The 18,938-nt window shown below is 41.0% G+C and overlaps 1 protein-coding gene across 1 annotated transcript in view; it reads left to right on the top strand.

The window, feature by feature from the left end:
* The window catches only part of PPM1E (protein phosphatase, Mg2+/Mn2+ dependent 1E), a 345,133-nt gene extending 326,649 nt beyond the window's left edge, over positions 1-18,484 (top strand). The window contains exon 7 of the mRNA XM_073574366.1: positions 5,712-18,484. Coding sequence (XP_073430467.1) covers positions 5,712-6,766 — 1,055 coding nt within the window. The 3' untranslated portion in view covers positions 6,767-18,484. The remainder of the gene's footprint in view (positions 1-5,711) is intronic.
* The last annotated feature ends 454 nt before the right edge of the window (positions 18,485-18,938 follow it).

Raw genomic sequence — 18,938 nt, 5'->3', positions numbered from 1 at the left:
GAGATCAGCCTAACACTACACGGGGGGGAACTTGTTACTATCTCAAGGCAGCTGGGACCACAGTCACCAAGAAAACCATTGGTAGCACATTACGCCGTAAAGGTTTAAAATCCTCCAGCGTCCGCAAAGTCCCCCACACTCAAGAAGGCACATGTGCAGGCCCGTCTGAAGTTTGCCAATGAACACCGGGATAATTCTGTGAGAGATTGGGAGAAGATGCTGTGTTCAGATGAGACAAATATTGAGCTCTTTGGCATTAACTCAACTTGACGTGTTTGGAGGAAGAGAAATGCTGCCTGTGAACACCGTCCTTACTGTCAAGCATGGAGGTGGAAACATTGTTTTGGGGGTGATTCTCTGCTTAGGGCACAGTACTACTTCACTGCATCAATGGGAGAATGGATGGAGCCATGTACCATAAAATTCTGAGTGACAACCTCCTTCCCTCCACCAGGATATTAAAAATGGGTCGTGGCTGGGTTCTTCCAGCAAGACAATGACCCAAAACATACAGCCAAGGCAACAAAGGAGTGTCTCAAAAAGAAGCACATTAAGGTCATGGAGTGGCCTAGCCAGTCTCCAGACCTTAGGCCCATAGAAAACTTATGGTGGGGGTTGATGCTCTGAGTTGCCAAGCGACAGCCTCAAAATCTTAATGATTTGGAGATGATCTGCAAAGAGGAGTGGACCAAAATTCATCCTGCGCAAACCTCATCATCAACTACAAAGAGCGCCTGACTGCTGTGCTTGCCAACAAGGGTTAAGCCTGGTTTACCAGAGGGATCAAATATTTATTTCTCACTGCAAAGCACAAATAAATTGTTATAATTTATATAATGTGATTTTCTGGATTTTATTTTTGATATTCTGTCTCTCAATGTTAAAATTAACCTACCCTTAAAACTATAGACTGTTCATGTCTTTGTCAGTGGGCAAACTTACAAAATCAGCAAGGGATCAAATAACTATTTCCTTCACTGTATATCCTAAAATACAAAGGAAATGTGTCATCTTTAACTTTAGGCCTTTTAGAGATCATTTCATCTTCAACTTGCTTAACTGTTCACTGTATATAACATGGGTTTAAGATGCTGACTCATAGCTTTAATTTGATGGTATTCACAACCTAATTGTAAGGAAGGGTTTCGGAATTACAGCTATTTAATACGTAGCTGACGCTTTTTAAAAGGATCAAAAGTAATTGGACAATTATCTTAAAAGATCTTTAATGGGCTGAATGGGCTATTCCCTCATTAATCCATCATCAATTAAACAGATAAAAGTCTGTAGCTGATTCCAAGTGTGGTATTTGTATTTAGAAGCTGTGGCTGTGAACCCACAACATGTGTTCAAAAGAGATCTCAATGGAAGAGAAGCAGACCATCATTAGGCTTAAAAAAAAGAAGCAATCCATCAGAGTTGGCAGAAATGTTACAAAGGGCCAAATCAACAGTTTGGTACATTCTGCAAAAAAAGAGTGTACTGGTGAGCTTGGGAACTAAAAAAAAAAAAAAGGCATGGACATCCATGGAAGACAACAGTGGTGGCTGATCGCAGAATTATTTCTGTGGTGAAGAAAAACCCCTTCACAACATTCACCCAAGTAAAGAACACTCTTCAGGAAGTAGGTGTTTCAGTATCTACCGTATTTTTCCGACCATAAGACGCACTTTTTTCCCCAAAAATTTTGGGGGAAAGTGGGGGGTGCGTCTTATGGTCGCAATACACGGTACTAACCCTCTGGCTGGTGCGCTGGTGGCAGCGGGTGGGGCTCTGCGGTGCGGTGGTGGCAGCGGGCGGCGCTCTGCGGTGCAGTGGTGGGGGCAGGCTGTGCTCCGGTGCAGGGGTGGCGGCTCCGCCGGCATTTCTTCGCAGCCCGGAGGCCCCCGCACATCCCTTACTGGCCACCGCCATGTTGCGGTGGCCTCCGGGAGCATGGACGCCGGGAAGATGGCCGCCGTCCGGGGACGGCGTCCCTCCTTTCCTTCTGAAAATTGGCGTGCGTCTTATGGTCCGGTGCGTCTTATAGTCCGAAAAATACGGTAAGTCTACCATAAAGAGAATACTTCATAAGAGCAAATAGAGGGGGTTCACCACAACGTGCAAACCATTACGCAGCCTTAAAAATAAAAAGCCTAGATTAGACTTTGCCGAAAAAAACATCCAGCCCAATTCTGGAAAAGCATTCTTTGGATAGATGAATCTAAGATCAACCTGTACCAAAATGATGGGAAAAAGAAAGTACGGAGAAGGCTTAGAACAGCTCATGACTCAAAGCACACCACATCCTCTGTAAAACATGGTGAAGGCTGTGTGATGGCATGGGAATATGCATGGCTTACAATGGCACTGGGTCTCTATTGTTTATTGATGATGTGACTGAAGAATAGAAGCAGCTGGATGAATTATGAAGTGTACAGGCTATACTTTCTGCTCAGATTCAACAAATGCAGCAAGGTTGATTGGATGGTGCTTCACAGTACAGATGGACAATGACCCACAACATACTGCAATAGCAAACCTGTAGTTTTAAGGCAAAGAAGTGGAATATTCTGCAATTGGCCAAGTCAAGCACCAGATCTCAAACCCATCGAGCATGCATTTCACATGCTGAAGGCAGAGCTTAAGGCAGGAAGACCCACAGACAATCAACAACTGAAGTCAGCTGCAGTAAAGGTGGCAAAACATTACAAAGGAGGAAACACAGTGTTTGGTGATGTCCATGGCTTCCAGACTTCAGGCAGTCATTACCTGCAAAGGATTCTTTACAAAGTATTAAATATGAATATTTTATTTATATTAAATTTAATTTGTCCAATTACTTTTGAGGCCCTGAAATGAGGCTTTGTAGAAAAATTGTTGCAATTCTTAAACGTTTCACAGGATATTTTTGTTCAATCTCTTTAAGCTTGAAAGTCTTCACTTCAATTGCATCTCAGTTGTTTCATTTTAACTAAAATGGTGACATTCAGAGCCCAAATCACCAAGATTCGGTGACTACCAAAATATTTCTAGACCTATCTGTATAAGAAACATGTAGCTCTTTCAAGACAAATTCAGCAATACATTTACATGGCCAGTCCTTTTCTCCTCTACTGAGAAATCAGCGTTTTAATCGACTTATGAGTGAGGCTGAAGTGCTTGTGGTGCCTGGAAGCCCTTCCCAAGCCTCTGTCATTCTGGCTCTTTTCCCAACCCAGTTTTTCCTTCTGCTTGACTTGCTGATCATTTTATAAATTCAAATGCTGATTTCTCAGTGATAGAAAGACAGACTTGCCTTTGATAAAGTTACGTGTACATTTATATATTTTTGGGGGTCAATCATGCTGACATTCCCTTTTAAGCAACGTTGTAAAGAAGACAGTCAAAATTCCTCCAGAGGGTAAAAGACTGATAAAGTCGTACCGATGGTGATTACTTCAAATTATTACTGCTAAATGAGGTTTTAGAAGATATTAATTCATAAAGTGTCCTTTAGTTTTCACATACTGCATCTGCCTTTTTGGCCTAGTTTTTCTTAGATGCATAAATAATTTCATGGAGTAATTTGTCATGTGTTGTTTTTAATCTATGGTTGTATTTACATGATTTTAAGAGACTCTAAGATGTAACCTAGATGTTTTCTTACTATATCCTGATACATAAAATGATAGAACTAAAAATGTGTGCACTTAGTTCTTTTGCATGAATCTATGTAATATGGCATGACTTTTGACACTTGCTGGGTGCACTTCATTTGTTCATATATATTAAATATTAATATATTTTCACTATATTAAATTAAACTGTAATTTTTTGATACATAAAAAATAAAGTGTATGTGTATGTATATATATGTATGTGTGTATATACAGCTCTGACAAAAATTAAGAGACCACTGCAGTTTTATAAAAATCAGCCTCTCTACATGTCTGACAGCCATTCCACTCCAGTGTCAGTTGAAATCCAACCAGAGTACACCTCATTCTATTTAATGTGCTTCTGATTAGGTGGTCACCTGAACCAAATGATATTTAATGAAGGAAAGTATAAAAAAACCCTGCTGTGGTGTTCACAATCCTCTTGCAATAGGACAAGCTGGATGGCAAAACAAGTGCTAGTAATATCCCAAAAGTAATAGGAATGAAAAAATAACTTTTAACATGCCAAAGGAATTGAAGTCTTGAGTGAGGAAATGAAGGGCTAATCAATTCAGGCTTTACTAGCAGAGGGATACAGTGAGCGTCATGTGCCTCCATCCTTAAAGTTTCTAAGACGGCAGTCCATTACAACAAGGTCAAGCAGCAGACATTGGGGACAACAAAGCTACAGGGTGGCAGAGGGCGAAAACGACTCTCCACTAACTGGGATGAACGTCATCTTATTCGAATGTCACTCAGCAACCGCAGGATGACATCAAGTGACCTACAAAAGGAATGGCATATGGCAGCTGGGGTGAAGTGCGCTGCAAGAACAGTTAGTAACAGACTCCTAGAGGCAGGGCTCAAGTCATGTAAAGGTTTGAAAAAAGCCTTTCATCAATGAGAATCAAAGAAGAGACAGGCTGAGGCTTGCCAAAGACCATAAGAATTGGACCATAGAGGACTGAAGTAAGGTAATCTTCTCTGATGAGTCTAATTTTCAGCGTTGCCCAACACCTGGTCTTCAGACCTGGAGAGGTGCACAAGCCACAGTGTCTTGCACCCACTGTGAAATTTGGAGGAGGATCGGTGATGATCTGGGGATGCTTCAGCAAGGCTGGAATTTGTCAGGTTATTCTTTGCGAAGGACGTATGAATCAAGCCGCATACAATGTTATCCTGGAAAAACAGTTGATTCCTTCTGCTCAGGCAATGTTCCCCAACATTGAGGACTGTTTTTTCTAGCAGGACAATGCACCATACCACACAGATAGGTCAATCAATGTGTGGATGAAGGACCACCACATCAAATCCCTGTCATGGCCAGCCCAATTTCCAGACCTGAACCCCATTGAAAACCTCTGGAATGTAATCAAGAGGAAGATGGATAGTCACAAGGCATCAAACAAAGAAGAACTGCTTAAATGTTTGTACTAAGAGAGGCATAAGGTCATAAGCAGTGTGAAAGAATGGTGAAAAGCATGCGAAGACACATGAAAGCTGTGATTAAAAATCATAGTTATTCCACAAAATATTGATTTCTGAACTCTTCCTGAGTTAAAACATTAGTATTGTTCTTTCTAAATGATTATGAACTTGTTTTCTTGGCATTATTTGGAGGTCTGCAAGCACTGCATTTTTTTGTTATTTTGACCATTTTTCATTTTCTGAAAATAAATACAAAATTTAGTGATTGGAAATTCGAGACATGTTGTCAGTAGTTTATAGAATAAAAGAGCAATTTACATTTTACTAAAAAATATACCTATAAAGAGAAAAATCAGACAAACTGAAAATATTGCAGTGGTCTCTTAATTTTTGCCAGAGCTGTAATAGATAGACAGACAGTTGAAACCATAAGTTTACATAAACTACATAAAGACACATTTATGTTTTTCTCAATATCTGACATGAAATCAGAATAAACCTTTCCTGTTTTAGGTCAGTTAGGATTGCCATAATTATTATTTGCCAAATGCCAAATATATAATATTCCCCTACAAAAAATTTCAAAATAATCTAATAGCGCCTTATATTTCTAAGAAGTGATTTAATTTGTTTACAATTTATTTTGTTTTCCTTGTCACACAGGGGATGCTGAACACAAGCCATATATTTGCGGTGATGCAGACTCTACTTCCTTGGTCCTCGATGGCTCTGAAGATTATCTAATTCTTGCTTGTGATGGTTTCTATGATACAGTAAATCCAGATGAGGCTGTTAAGGTTGTATCTGACCACCTGAAGGAAAATAATGGAGACAGCAGCATGGTTGCCCATAAACTGGTGGCATCTGCTCGTGATGCAGGCTCCAGTGATAACATCACTGTCATTGTGGTGTTTCTAAAGGACCTTAATCCAGCAACCAATACAAGCCAAGACAATAACCAAGCTGAAAATTCTTATGATGGAGGACAGGACAATAATGGAGATGACAAGGAAAATCAAGGAGATTGCAAAGGATCATGGCCTCTTCATCAGTGTTCTGCCCCAGCTGATCTAGGAGGTTATGATGGGAGAGATTCTTTCACAGACAGAACTAGTTTGAATCTTGGTCCTGAAGTGCAGGTTCTAGAAAAACAAGACTATTTAGACCCTTTGCACGGAGGAGGTGGCAAACCATATAGCGCCAAATGTTTGCCATGGTCCCAAGTATCCAGAGCTAGCTCACCAAAGAGAGCCAAAGGAAGCAAAGAATGTGTAAGAAAGGCATCTTTAGAAAGTCAACCTGCTTGTGGAGAGAAAGAGTGGGATGAAAGTATATCTAGAAACAAAGGCTTGGGATATATGAATATCTTGATGCCCAGAAAGGAGAGCTTACACTGCCCTCTGGAGTTAAAGGATGAATGTTTGAAAGGAGTCATGAATGATCCAACACTTGCATCTCCTGTACGTTTCAGAAAGAGGAGAGGTGGGACTAAAATCAAGCCAAACTTTCCAAAGCTCCTATCTTCCCAAAAGCCTTTTCACAAAGCACGATCCACTTTATCAGTGCCAGTGCAAAGCATTGGCAAACATAGGATTTCAGTACATTGTCCTGTAGCTTCTAGGAAAAGTAATCTTAGAGGTCATTTGATGACTAGAGCATTGTTAAAAGAGAGCAACTGTATAGCATTGGTCGACATGCATAGGATCTACCAAGTGTAAAAGGAAAGCTGACCTCCCCTGTGTGTTATATCTGTAGTGCTCCAGTGAATTAGGTTAGATAGACCCCAACTTTAATGGCATCCACTTCCTCTCCTAGTGTATTGATCTCACCCAAGTAGTGCAGTGTGTACTCTATTAACATACAGATGGACATTCACATAGACGTCAGCTTGACTTTGTTGATAATGGAAGACATAAGATTTCCTTTTTCACAAGCAGCAAGTAGAGGATGAAGGACAATGTAGGTTGTATTAACCAGTGTGCAGTGTCCCTTGCTGTAATGATTAGGAGATATATGTACCTTTTATGAAATCCACAATGTTAGCTCTATCAAATGCAGTGCAAACTGTCAACCCTTACCCAAGATGTCTTGTGTGTGTGCGTGTATCTCACAAGGTTTATATTCACAATTCTCGTGGTTTTGTGGTCCTGGCCTTTATCTGAAAAGGTTGTTATGTCTAATGATGCAACTTACAGGTCCGTTTCAAGGTTTTAACCTTCACCGATAACTACATTGGTTCAGAGCAGTCATTATTAGATCAGTGTTAAACAAAAGGAGTCAGGTAGTTATGGAAAGAGTGTTATGGCCTCAATTATGACTTGGTGCCCTGAGCAACTCTACTGGAAATACTATTGCAACTGTATATTTACCTCTTAAGTATTCTTTCTACACAAAGGCTTAGAGATTATTACAAGTTATTTTTATAGTTTTAGATAGATGTCACACTTTATAATGGCAATAAGGCACTGCTGGAGTACAGTGAGATACAGCCAATTTTGAACGATTCCTGCGGATTAGCGGACCTCTACAGCATGAGGAACTCAGGTATTAAGGCGTTAAATCAATGTCAACACTATAGAAACCATCCCATCTGTTAAATAGAAGTCCACAATCCACTTTTCATTACCCCATAAAGGTGGGATTAGCCATAAGAAATCCGATCCAAGTTCAGCTTCACATGTCTCTCATTTCCCAGTACAATAGGACGACATTGAAGAACACATGAACTATCATATTTAATCAAACAACAAATAAATGGGGTTATTACTGTGTTAGCTGTTCATGTATATTTAATTATACAGCACAGCATATTCCTTTCCATATGGGTTCATTGACCTTCAGGCTGCCTTAATGTCATGCATCACTTTTCCTTTAAAAAAAAAAAAAGTGTAATATAAATTTTGCAAAGGTGTGTTTTAAATGAAGATGGCTAAAGCAAGAATGGTGTTTCTCAATTAAGAAACTAATTTAACCCCGAACCTCATCTTTATGCTCCATTTATAACATTGTACCCCAGAATATGGATCTCTATACTTTAGACTCACACAACTTGTTAAATTGAAATTCTATTTTCAAGGAATAAAAGCATTAATAAGCATTAATAATGCTACATTGATGGTCCACTATACCGTATGAATATGTATCCACAGTACTCCGATATTATCTGTAAACTCTTTCTCTTATAGGCAAGAGCAAAGGCTTTGTCCCCAAAACTCCAAGGGGTCTTTAGCATTGATACATCATCTTGGTTTTTCGAAACGTCAACACAAGTTATTTGATGGAACAGGTACTCTAGTATGTTTTGTAACTCAATGGGAGGTTTGTCAGTCAAAACATACTTGTTTTTTTTTTATATTTAGCAGTCTCACCATCTGGCTTCAGTGTTAGCTTATTTTTCCCAGATGTTTCAGGGATTTCCCTACAAATTACATATATCACCCATTTACAGATACAAGTTGATATCTGATTAGTAGGGCGTCCACCAATCAAAATTGGGGTCAAGTTCTTTCACACTGCATATTTGCAATGAAGATCTGATTGGTGTGGTGACTCGCATGCTTGGCCATTCAAAGACTACAGCACTGATGGGTATGGTACCCTGGTGTTTCCATCAGAAGCATGAAAACTGAATAGAGCAACTGTTCACAGGATAGATCATCTCTTCTTTCAACCTTCTCACAAAAACTGTGCACAGGGCTTCTAGTGATTAGTGAGAGTCCAAAGATCCAGACTTGATAAAAGTAGTTTCAAGGAAAAACCCTTTAAAGTGTATTGAATGGTAGGTAACATAGTTTGGTTCTGTGGTGGTGTTAGAACTTGCTCCCTATCTCTGTCTGTCTGAGTATCCTAATGGTTTGTAGCCAGCCAGGTGTACTGCTTGAGATAGATAAAAGCTACGGGAACATAGACATAGTCGGCAGGATTTGAACCTGTGGGAGGAAACCCCAATTCTTCCATCGCCTTAACCACTCGGCCACGACTACTCAGACATTAAGGTGATTATTTATAGACTAGAAATAGGCCCGATGCTATTGCATTGGAAGTGCGGTGAAATGAACAGCCCCCGACTGAGCCGATGAGCGGTGCTGCGCTGGATTTGAATCCCCCGACAAGCCTCAGCTGGTGGGCGGCGGAGCCGCGCGGCTTTGGCGGGGGATTTGAATCCTGTGCTACCATATTGGATTAACCCAACGGAATAGCGGTGCCATTTTTGTCACTTGTGGAGGTGCAGTTCGTGGCCTTCCTGCCACGGTGGATTGTGGAATAGCGACACAATCGCCGGAAGCTGTGGCAGAACCGATTGGCAATCATATATTAGATGGATATATCACGTGTAGTAAGGCAGTCACGACGCATACAAAGTGGACTATACTTGTAGGGGTATTAGTATGTAATTGCATTTGCTAGACCCCTAGTTATACGATATGTGCCTTGTAGTGTAACAAAGCTAATGCAAGACCTCAAGTGAAATATGCACCCGAGAATATTTTATTATAATTAATATAATTAAGCAATACCTCTCACTATGTCCATCACATTGTAAAGACTTGCATGCTAGTAGCAGAATGAGGCATCCCAAGCTTGACAAAGATTGGTTGATACATGTCCTTTGGTGACACTTTTTAAAGCTAAAGAGGCTGGCCAGGAATATAAAAACATCTATGGTTTTGTCCAGAAACAGCTGCGTGCTCATCCATGGCTTGTGTCTGGTATTGTGGCCTAGATTTACCGGTATTGAAGTGTGTGAAATTGAGCTGCATGCCAAACACAACCTGTGGATAGGAGTGGAACGATGTTCAAAAGAAGCAACCATGTGGTTTTAATCCTGGACAACCTCCTTAAAGTCAACATCACAAAAGGGAGAAAACCATTTATGGTCAAAACGGACATTGTGGAAATTTACTGCCATTGATTAATGGGGCTAGTATTGTATGAAAATTTGCCCAGTACTTTATGGAGTACAGTCTTCATTCATCTTTTAATACCTCAACCGTAAAACCTCTCCATTTACAACTGAACTATTCGTCCCACCTTTAGGGATGTAAATGTATAAACAATTCTTCTCACACAGAACAAGGGTCAATAGGAGGTATTTGAATGGACCTGTAGTCAAAGGGCCCCAAAGTGATTTTCTGAGATGTCCTAAACACATGAAGACCTGAGAAGCATTTATTTTTATTATCCATTGTTATGGGAGGTTATAAATGTGTGTTCACTTGCCGTAAAGGGGATGCAAACTTATTGGCACAGTTAAGCCCCCGTCACACACAGCGATCTCACGATCAAGTTTTGTGACGCAACAGCAATCTCACCAACGAGATCGCTGTGTGTGACACTATTCAGCGACCGGCCCACCTGCCGGGTATCGCTGATCGTGCTGGAATGGCCAGGACATTTTTTTTGATCGTTTGTCTCCCACTGGCCAGCACGCATCACTGCGTGTGGCAGGCAGGAGACCAGCGATCAGCGAGCTGGTAACCAAGGTAAACATTGGGTTTCTAAGCGCCGCACACCCGATGTGTACGTTAGATACCAGCGCGCTGGTGCAGGGAGCTGGTAACCAAGGTAAACATCGGGTTTCATGTAGCAACACACCAGCGATCCTGACAAGTTCATATAGTTGTCGGGATCGCTAGTGAGTCGCTATGTGTGACGGGGCCCTTAGACAAGCTGATAACGGAAGTTAAATGACCCCTGATTGACCACATGTAAGACCATTGGCAGTCATTTAATGTTGTGTTTACTCAGGCTGATGAACCTCATATTAGGGCTGTTGAGTCGGTAAACCAAACCTCCAACCCCACAGCACTGGTCACTACTGAGCATGTATATAAAGTGCAGCACAGATTCATCTCCACTACAACCCCACAGCACTGGTCACTACTGAGCATATACATAAAGTGCAGCACAGATTCATCTCATCTACGACTCCACAGCACTGGTCACTACTGAGCATGTACATAAAGTGCAGCACAGATTCATCTCAACTAAGAGCCGAGATCCTTAGATCAGGAACAGAATGGATATTTATAGGACATTTCATAACTTTACCAAATTATTATGAAAACATTTACAGCACATCCTGCATTGTATTACTGTATCCAGTTTATTATATATTTTCAGAGTCGGTCGATTTTATAAGGACTCTGACTCCACAGCCCTGCCTTCTATGCACACAGGACGATCATTTAATACCATTGTTCTGTGTGTATAGAACATCATGATATTGGCAGCACTTGTTTTGTTTAAAACTAATTGTTTTCTGCGGCACATTGTTCTTTGTATTCCCATCTCCATGATCCTATCCCAATATTTAGTAGGTGTAATATTAATATTAGCAAATGCCTCCAATTAGAAATTTAGTATAGTTCTTCAGATTAGCTATGTCATTTTCCTCATGTTCAGGGCATCGCAGTAGCTTAGGTATCCATGGTTACGACCACTCACATACCGACAGTTCATTAGACAGCTCTTAGTGGAACCATGAGTACCTAAGCTTACTGCAATGCCCTACATAAGGAAAGCGACAGCGAATCTGAAAATCTATACTAAATTTCTAATTAGAGGTATTTGCTAATATTACACCCACTATATATTGGGGTAGGATCTTGGAGGTGGAAATATACCTTTAAGCTTGTTTACAAATCGTTGCACCGACAAGTGTTTTGCCCATTTGTCGAATATGTGGTCTGTTTAGATGGACTGATAGTCCAGAACCAGCATCTTAAACGCCCATGCCCTGTTATTAGTCCGGAACCAGCCTCTTAAACGCCCATGCCCTGTTATTAGCCCTTCAAAATTGTCTTTAAAACTTCTACTGATATATTAGACACAGCAGGAGAACAGATGCCCATATGAGATAAAGTATAAGGAATAAATGGCGGGTTATATTTGTAGACATAGTATATGGCCGCTTACTTATGTGTACAAATATTACTGCATCGCTGATAAATGACAAATTTTTTTTTTGTCTAATTAATGTGTTCACAAAGCTGTGTAGTCCAGTGTAAAGTTTCACCAATGGCCAGTTTCACACATACTCCTATGAGGCTGTTGGATTCAGTCCATGACACCCAGATGTGGGCAGAGACACACTGGAGAATTTTTCGTCCGAGAATCGGATTGTAAAACTTGCCCTGGCCGGCACCTCTCCTGACCTGAACTTGACAGCTGCATAGTAATCCATCACGCTTTCATGCTCAGGTCAGGAGAGGTGCCGGCCAGGGCAAGTTTTAAGATCCGATTCTCGGACGAAAAATTCGCCAATGTGTCTCTGTTAAGAGCTCATTCCAGAAAGCATATTCTGTATGCTCCATGGAGAGTGCAGATTCATTACAATCTGTCCAGAAAAAAAATTGCAGCATGCACTATATTAGTTCATGCAATGTAAGGGCAGTTTGAGCACCAGTCTGCTGGGCGGATGACCTCAAGGAGCTGCCCAAAAGAGTAGAGTCACATCCCCAGTTTGCTGGTGCGCCAGGCCCATCTTTTCAGTATTGCTATGTAAACCTTTCCTAACACTATATGCAAACTTCCCAGCTTCAAATCAACTGTCCCTTGACTTTCCATCTTTACTGTAGCAACTAAAGAATCAAGCTTTCATGAGAACGTCCTGATATAAAGGGAACTAGAACAAGTCGGTCTTTCAGTTTGCCTACAAGTCACTTTCAGGATCGGCTCCATCATTGCTGGCATCTATTAGTCGAAAACGAGGCAGTGCTTTCGATGTTTCCCAGTGAACTGGGAGAAATGTCATGGGGGCGGACTATAATGCATACAACGCAGAAGGATTTTTCCAGTAACGTGCCAGCCGGTCACCTAACCAAAAGCACGCAGTATTGCCTAGTAAATATATTCAATAAGACCATGCGAAAAGTCCACGCCATTTGAGGCAACGCCATTTGATGGGGATCTGTAAAAGGTCCCCCATCATCATCCTTTTATTTAATAACTGTATAGATTGGTGCAATATTTTTGGGTGTCAGCTAGCTCATGGTCGGGTGCCTTTTGCTTACTAGTGATATCATCATTCACATAACTGCAGAATGGGTGAATAAAATGCAGCAGTAATATATGAGAGAGGTGTAGAAACGTGCGCAGGGTTAGGCGCAGCATAGGGATATGAGGGTATATGCAGGTGTCACCGATGAATTTGTGGGGGAATGGCACAAAAATAGTATTACCGATATGTACAGGGAAATATGGATTTTGTTACTTTTGATATATGCAGATGGGTTATGTAAAGTTATCTGAGAAGTACTGTGCTACAGAAAGTTTACTGATACTCCAACAGTGTTCCTGTAATATGGGACATTCAAAGGATTTGCAGACATCTCTACTAAGCTGACAGGTACATTTGTAGCTGAAAAAAAAACATGTTCAGTATGTAAGGCTACTCATCCAATTACCTGAAATATCACGCATACTGTCTGCACGGCTTTGTGCTACATTGTATCGCTCAGTTATGTCACTCAGTACATTAGAGATCTTGCCTCCAAGTTTCCCTAAGCTACGGTACTTCTGAATGCAGAATGTGTCTGTGGGTGGCAGCTAGCAAGAAAAATAACACAGGCAAAATGCCCATTAGAGGAGGCATCAGATAAGCAGCCCGGCATATCCCACTTGTAGAACGTGCCGGCCTTATCCTGGACTTTCCCCTACAATGTTCAAATGTCCAATGCCGGCCTTAGCCTGGACCTTCCCCTACGATGTGCAAATGTCCTATGCCGGCCTAAGCCTGGACTTTCCCCTACAATGTGCAAATGTTCAATGCCGGCCATAGCCTGGACCTTTCCCTATGATGTGCAAATGTCCAATGCCGGCATAAGCCTGGACTTTCCCCTACAATGTGCAAATGTTCAATGCCGGCCTTAGCCCAGGCCTCTCCCTACGATGCGCAAATGTCCAATGCTGGCCTAAGCCTGGACCTTCCCCTACAATGTGAAAATGTCCAATGCCAGCCTTAGCCCGGACCTTCATATACAATATGCAAATGTCCAATTCCGGCCTTAGCCTGTACCTTCCCCTACAATGTGCAAATGTTCAATGGCGGCCTTAGCCTGGACCTTCACATACAATGTGCAAATGTCCGATGTCTTCAATCAGGCTTGTAAGGCTGTGGTCATTTGTATCAGTGAAACTGGTTCAGCTCTTCCTATCATAACAGAACTAAAGGCTTACTGGCTAGAGGTTGTATATAAAAGAAAAGGTAATTTGGAATAAAATAATCTGTAAAACCAATCCGCAGGAACCAATGAGCAAACGCTAGTATGACTGCAATAGCAGCAGCGAGAGACTTTGAACATATCCTGTTTTAGCCATTCTGCAGACAGTCTGGTTTTTCTAATGTATTATGATATTGGGTATGTAACACATAGCTAAACACCGTTTTTAACCGAAAGTGGAAAAACTAGAGCGATAAATAAAATATGGTCTTTTGGACCAATTATGGGATAATGACCTTGAGTAAAAGATTGTATTGCTACTTCTAAGCACTAGCCTTGCCATATCTCATTGACGTGAATAACACATTTCAGTATACGGATACCTATATATAGTCGTGGTTTACTGGTCTGGTATATATACTGCTCTGGAATATATGCTTTAGGCGAAGCAGTTTTGTGAAATACAGTGTTCTCTCTTCATTCCACTGGTGATTAGAAATATGTGCCCTAATTTGCTGCTTGCTGATGTAAGCAATAACTACCCCTATAACTAATGGTATATAACATCTCTGTATATTGTAATTTATGACGGTATAACCTGGTGATAATGTAAAAACAAAATATTAAACCGTTCTGAAACTATATCACATTGTATTTATTTACTTGTTAATACAGAGGAGTGATCCTCAGGTTCTGTATTCTGTACTTTTAGCGTGGTCATGGTAGTGCTGATGTGGTACGAATAAAAAAAAAAAGAAAAAAAAAAAAAGAGATGATATATATGTATATGATTCAGCTGAAAAACTGGATTCTCCCTATAGCATCTGGTGAAAGGAGTGTAGTGTTGGTTATGAGACATAACCCCTAAGTCATTAACCTTACACTGCTAATAACTCGCTTGAAAACTTCACTGTGAGTTGGAAATAAACCACTTGATTTTCTTGTATACATCTTAACGTGGCTTCAAAACTGCTTCTTACCTGTAGCCATTGCTGGGCCCAGCAATGCATGGAAGATGCGTTATTATACATATGTAAATATTTTATTTGCCTAGAAGTGCCATCAGTTTTCTTGAAGAGAATAGAATCACAAATAAAAATGGCAATTTTAATTCTAGTTGTTTTTTTTTGTTACCTTTGTTATCGTCACGATTTCCTCATGAACTAAACTAACAGAACCTTCAATTTAATGTGACCCTGTCAGCAGGATTTTGCTAAGTAAACTACAGTGTCAGGTTGGCAGTAAACTGATTAAAATGATACCTGGGGTGAAGAAATCTGTCTTGTGGTTCTTGTGTAATCAATGTTAGAAGTTTGCAGCTAATGATATGCCCGTGCTTCGGGGCGGGACTGTAGGCAGAGTCTTCCTGCTCTAGGCCAAAGAAACCAAGGAAAGACCTGCCCACAGGCCGCCCCAAAACACAAGCAGCCGGTCTCTGATGAGGAACATATTTGTGCTTCGCATCGGCCTGTGGGCAAGTCTTTCCTTGGTATCTCTGGCTTAGAGCAGGAAGATAAGACTCTACCTAAAGTCCCGCCCCGAAACATGGGAATATCATTAGCTACAAACTCTGATTAAACAAGACAAATTTCTTTACCCCAGGTATTATTTTAATCAGTATAACACTGCCAACCTGACACTGTCTGTAGTTTACTTAGCAAAATCGTGCTGACAGGTTCGCTTTAAAGGGAGATATCCAGGACTTTTTTTTTTTTCTCTGTGAGGCTAAGCATTTATCAGCACGTAGTTGGATCTACCCTGCGATGATCTCACGGACCCTCATGCCAGCAATTCTACTTTCTGTGATGTGGACAGAGCAGCTCCTACTCTTCCCCTGTAATTGACAGCTGGCAGAGCTGGTCGTCAAATCAACACGACATTGGCAGTGATGTCCCATCGAAAAAGTAACACAGAAGAGAAGGAACTGCTCTTTCAATGTGAGGTCACAGGAAGTAGGAGAATCGCTGCCAAACATGGTCCATTACTGGTACCATTTTTTTTTTGGCATTTTTATTTTGTACCTGTTTTTTTTTTTACTAGCATTTATAGTCTAAAAGCAAAAGCTATAAAATAGGAGAAAGAATTTAGTACATGCTATATTTTGAAAACTATTTTAACTCAAACAATGCTGTTTATGTAGACTATTCACTGGTTCAAAATGTTAAAGACTATAGTAAAACATTGAGAATGCCACGGAAAAGAAATTAAAATGTATGGGAATCCAGCAAAAGACATTTTAGCGGCAGGTAAAAACTGCATATGTTCGTAGTGGAACACTTCAGACTTTGATGAAGTAATTATGAAATTAACACGTATTAAGTCATATATACCCTGCAGTAATTCAGTCCCCATAGAGCAGATCTTGGGGATTGCGGTTTTTAATAGAGCGCCATTTATTCATAGACTGTTCATCCAGGGCAAGATGTGTATACACGACACCATAGACATGCTAGATACAAAAACTACTATCTGGAAGGGCAAGGCCAGTGGTTCTCCACAGCTAAGGATGGAGGGAAGAACAGATCTGCTTTACTGTGAAGAAACACCACTAATTTTCTTCATGGACTGCGTCTGATATTACAGCATAGACAGTGGCGTTGTTTCTGTAAAATAAACAAAAATATCCGACAAGTGTTTGATGTAATTTGTCCACAATGCATGTTGCTGTCTCAGAAATAAATATCTTTTTGTTTTATGTAAGGTCCCAAAGCTAAGAAGCCCAGCGCTACCTATGTCCGTTACTTAGAGGCAATAAATGTATAACAGGAATCGGCATCTAATTGCACCCATCCAATGCAAAGTAACCTTTAGGGATGTCCATAGACAGTCAGCTCTCTCTTCTGCGCAGTGCACGGAGGGAACAGTCAGCTCTGTCTCTGTTCCCTCCGTGCACTGCGCACAAGAGACAGAGCTGACTGTTCCCTCCGTGCACTGCGCAGAAGAGACAGAGCTGACTGTTCCCTCCGTGCACTGCGCAGAAGAGACAGAGCTGACTGTTCCCTCCGTGCACTGCGCAGAAGAGACAGAGATGACTGTTCCCTCCGTGCACTGCACAGAAGTCAGCTCTGTCTCTACCAGGTGAGCAGTTTTTTGTCAAACCGCTTACTTTATTTGTGGGATAAGACCCTATATTGCGCTTGTGTCTCCCTCTTTCCTCACAATACTAATCAACAAATAGGGCGCGCCACAATTAGTAGCCCTGGTGGTCTAGGGCAACACTTCTCAAACACGAACTCCCTTCACTTTCCCAGACCTTCAAGCATACACACATTAGCCTCCTGTCTGCTTTAAGCTTCTTTTACACATGCCGGGTTTTTTGCAGCCCATTATTGCGGGCAGTATTGCCGCAATTTTTACGGTCTGCCGCAATAACGGACTGCAAAATACTTGGGGATGGCCATTTTTCATGTTTTCAATACTATGGAAATAGTATTGGGAAAAAAAAGGGCGTTCCGCAAAACCGGAAGTGACCGTTTGTTTTTGCGGCCCCATTGATTTTCAATGGGGGCCTTGACCGTACGCTGTGAAAAAGATCGAGCAGGCTCTATCTTTTCTCACGGCCGTATGGCGCACGGTGGAATTCTTGCGGGCCGATTTTGCAGCCCCATAGAAATCTATTGGGGCCGCAAAACACGGTAAGTGTAAAAGAAGCCTTAGACTACAGATATCTGCATCACCCATAACAGATAAGGGGGCTTCGTCTTGTATCTAAGCCAATGCAGGAGTAGAGCAGCCGGGTCACAGAAAAGGGGTCAGGGCAGAACTAAGCAATAAAGTATATTCATAAGTGCAATTATATAACATGTCATACACATCAGAATAAACCCTTTAAGATTCACTAAAGTAAATCCTTCATACAAGACTGCTGCAGGGTATGTATGACACAGTAGGAGTGCTTTGTGCTGGTTTCAAATGACTTTAGACGCAAAAGACCAATAACACCTACATTCAAACTAAACTGTCTGAGTATATCATTACAAATCACATTACATCAAAATTACTGTCTAATGCAAAGTGAGTTTCGACTAGTATTGTGTTTTTTTTGCCATATGTATAAAAATGAATTCTGTCTAATTGCTCATGGTCCTTTTTTCTCTTCTGATCATTTCACTTTTATTGTTCACAAGACCATGTACCCTACACTAAATGGATAGTCTTGTTTAAAAAGGAGAGAAATTTCCAACCTATGTTAACCTATAATGCAAGATGTTCTATCTGATAAAGTATTGTTGGGATTTGACCAGTACAGTAATAAAACAAATTTGTCAACTAGATATTCTCATGTCTTTATTTCTGCATGACCCAGAAGTATTAGGTCAGTCTGCATGTTGACACACAAGGTAAAATGGCAAATTACATTGTGATTTCTTCAAATTTGCAACATGGCCGTAGGCCATTGCTTCATCACACCGGGATTCAGACATTCTGTGCGCGTATCGACACGATGACAGCTCGTTGCGATGCTGCTGAATTTGTCAGGATCCTTTTTTTTTTTTTTTTTTTAAATTAAAACTTGTAGCGTGATGTGTGGGCACTTAAACCATGAGGGACCCTGAAACATTGCGGGGAGGCCCTCATACATTTTTGGGACTAATGCTGGGGCCATCATACAGCTTGGGGACTAAAGAGGGGGCCATTATATAGCATGGGAACTAATGTAAGGGTCACTATACAGCTTGTGGACTAATGCAGGGGCCATTAAACAGTCTGTGGGGGTCATTATACT

The sequence above is a fragment of the Dendrobates tinctorius genome, unplaced genomic scaffold (genome assembly GCF_039654945.1).
Source record: "Dendrobates tinctorius isolate UK_male_01 unplaced genomic scaffold, ASM3965494v1 ptg000007l, whole genome shotgun sequence".
NCBI lineage: Eukaryota > Metazoa > Chordata > Amphibia > Anura > Dendrobatidae > Dendrobates > Dendrobates tinctorius.
The sequence above is the reverse complement of the archived record's forward strand: the minus strand, read 5'-3'. Positions and strand labels throughout refer to the sequence as shown.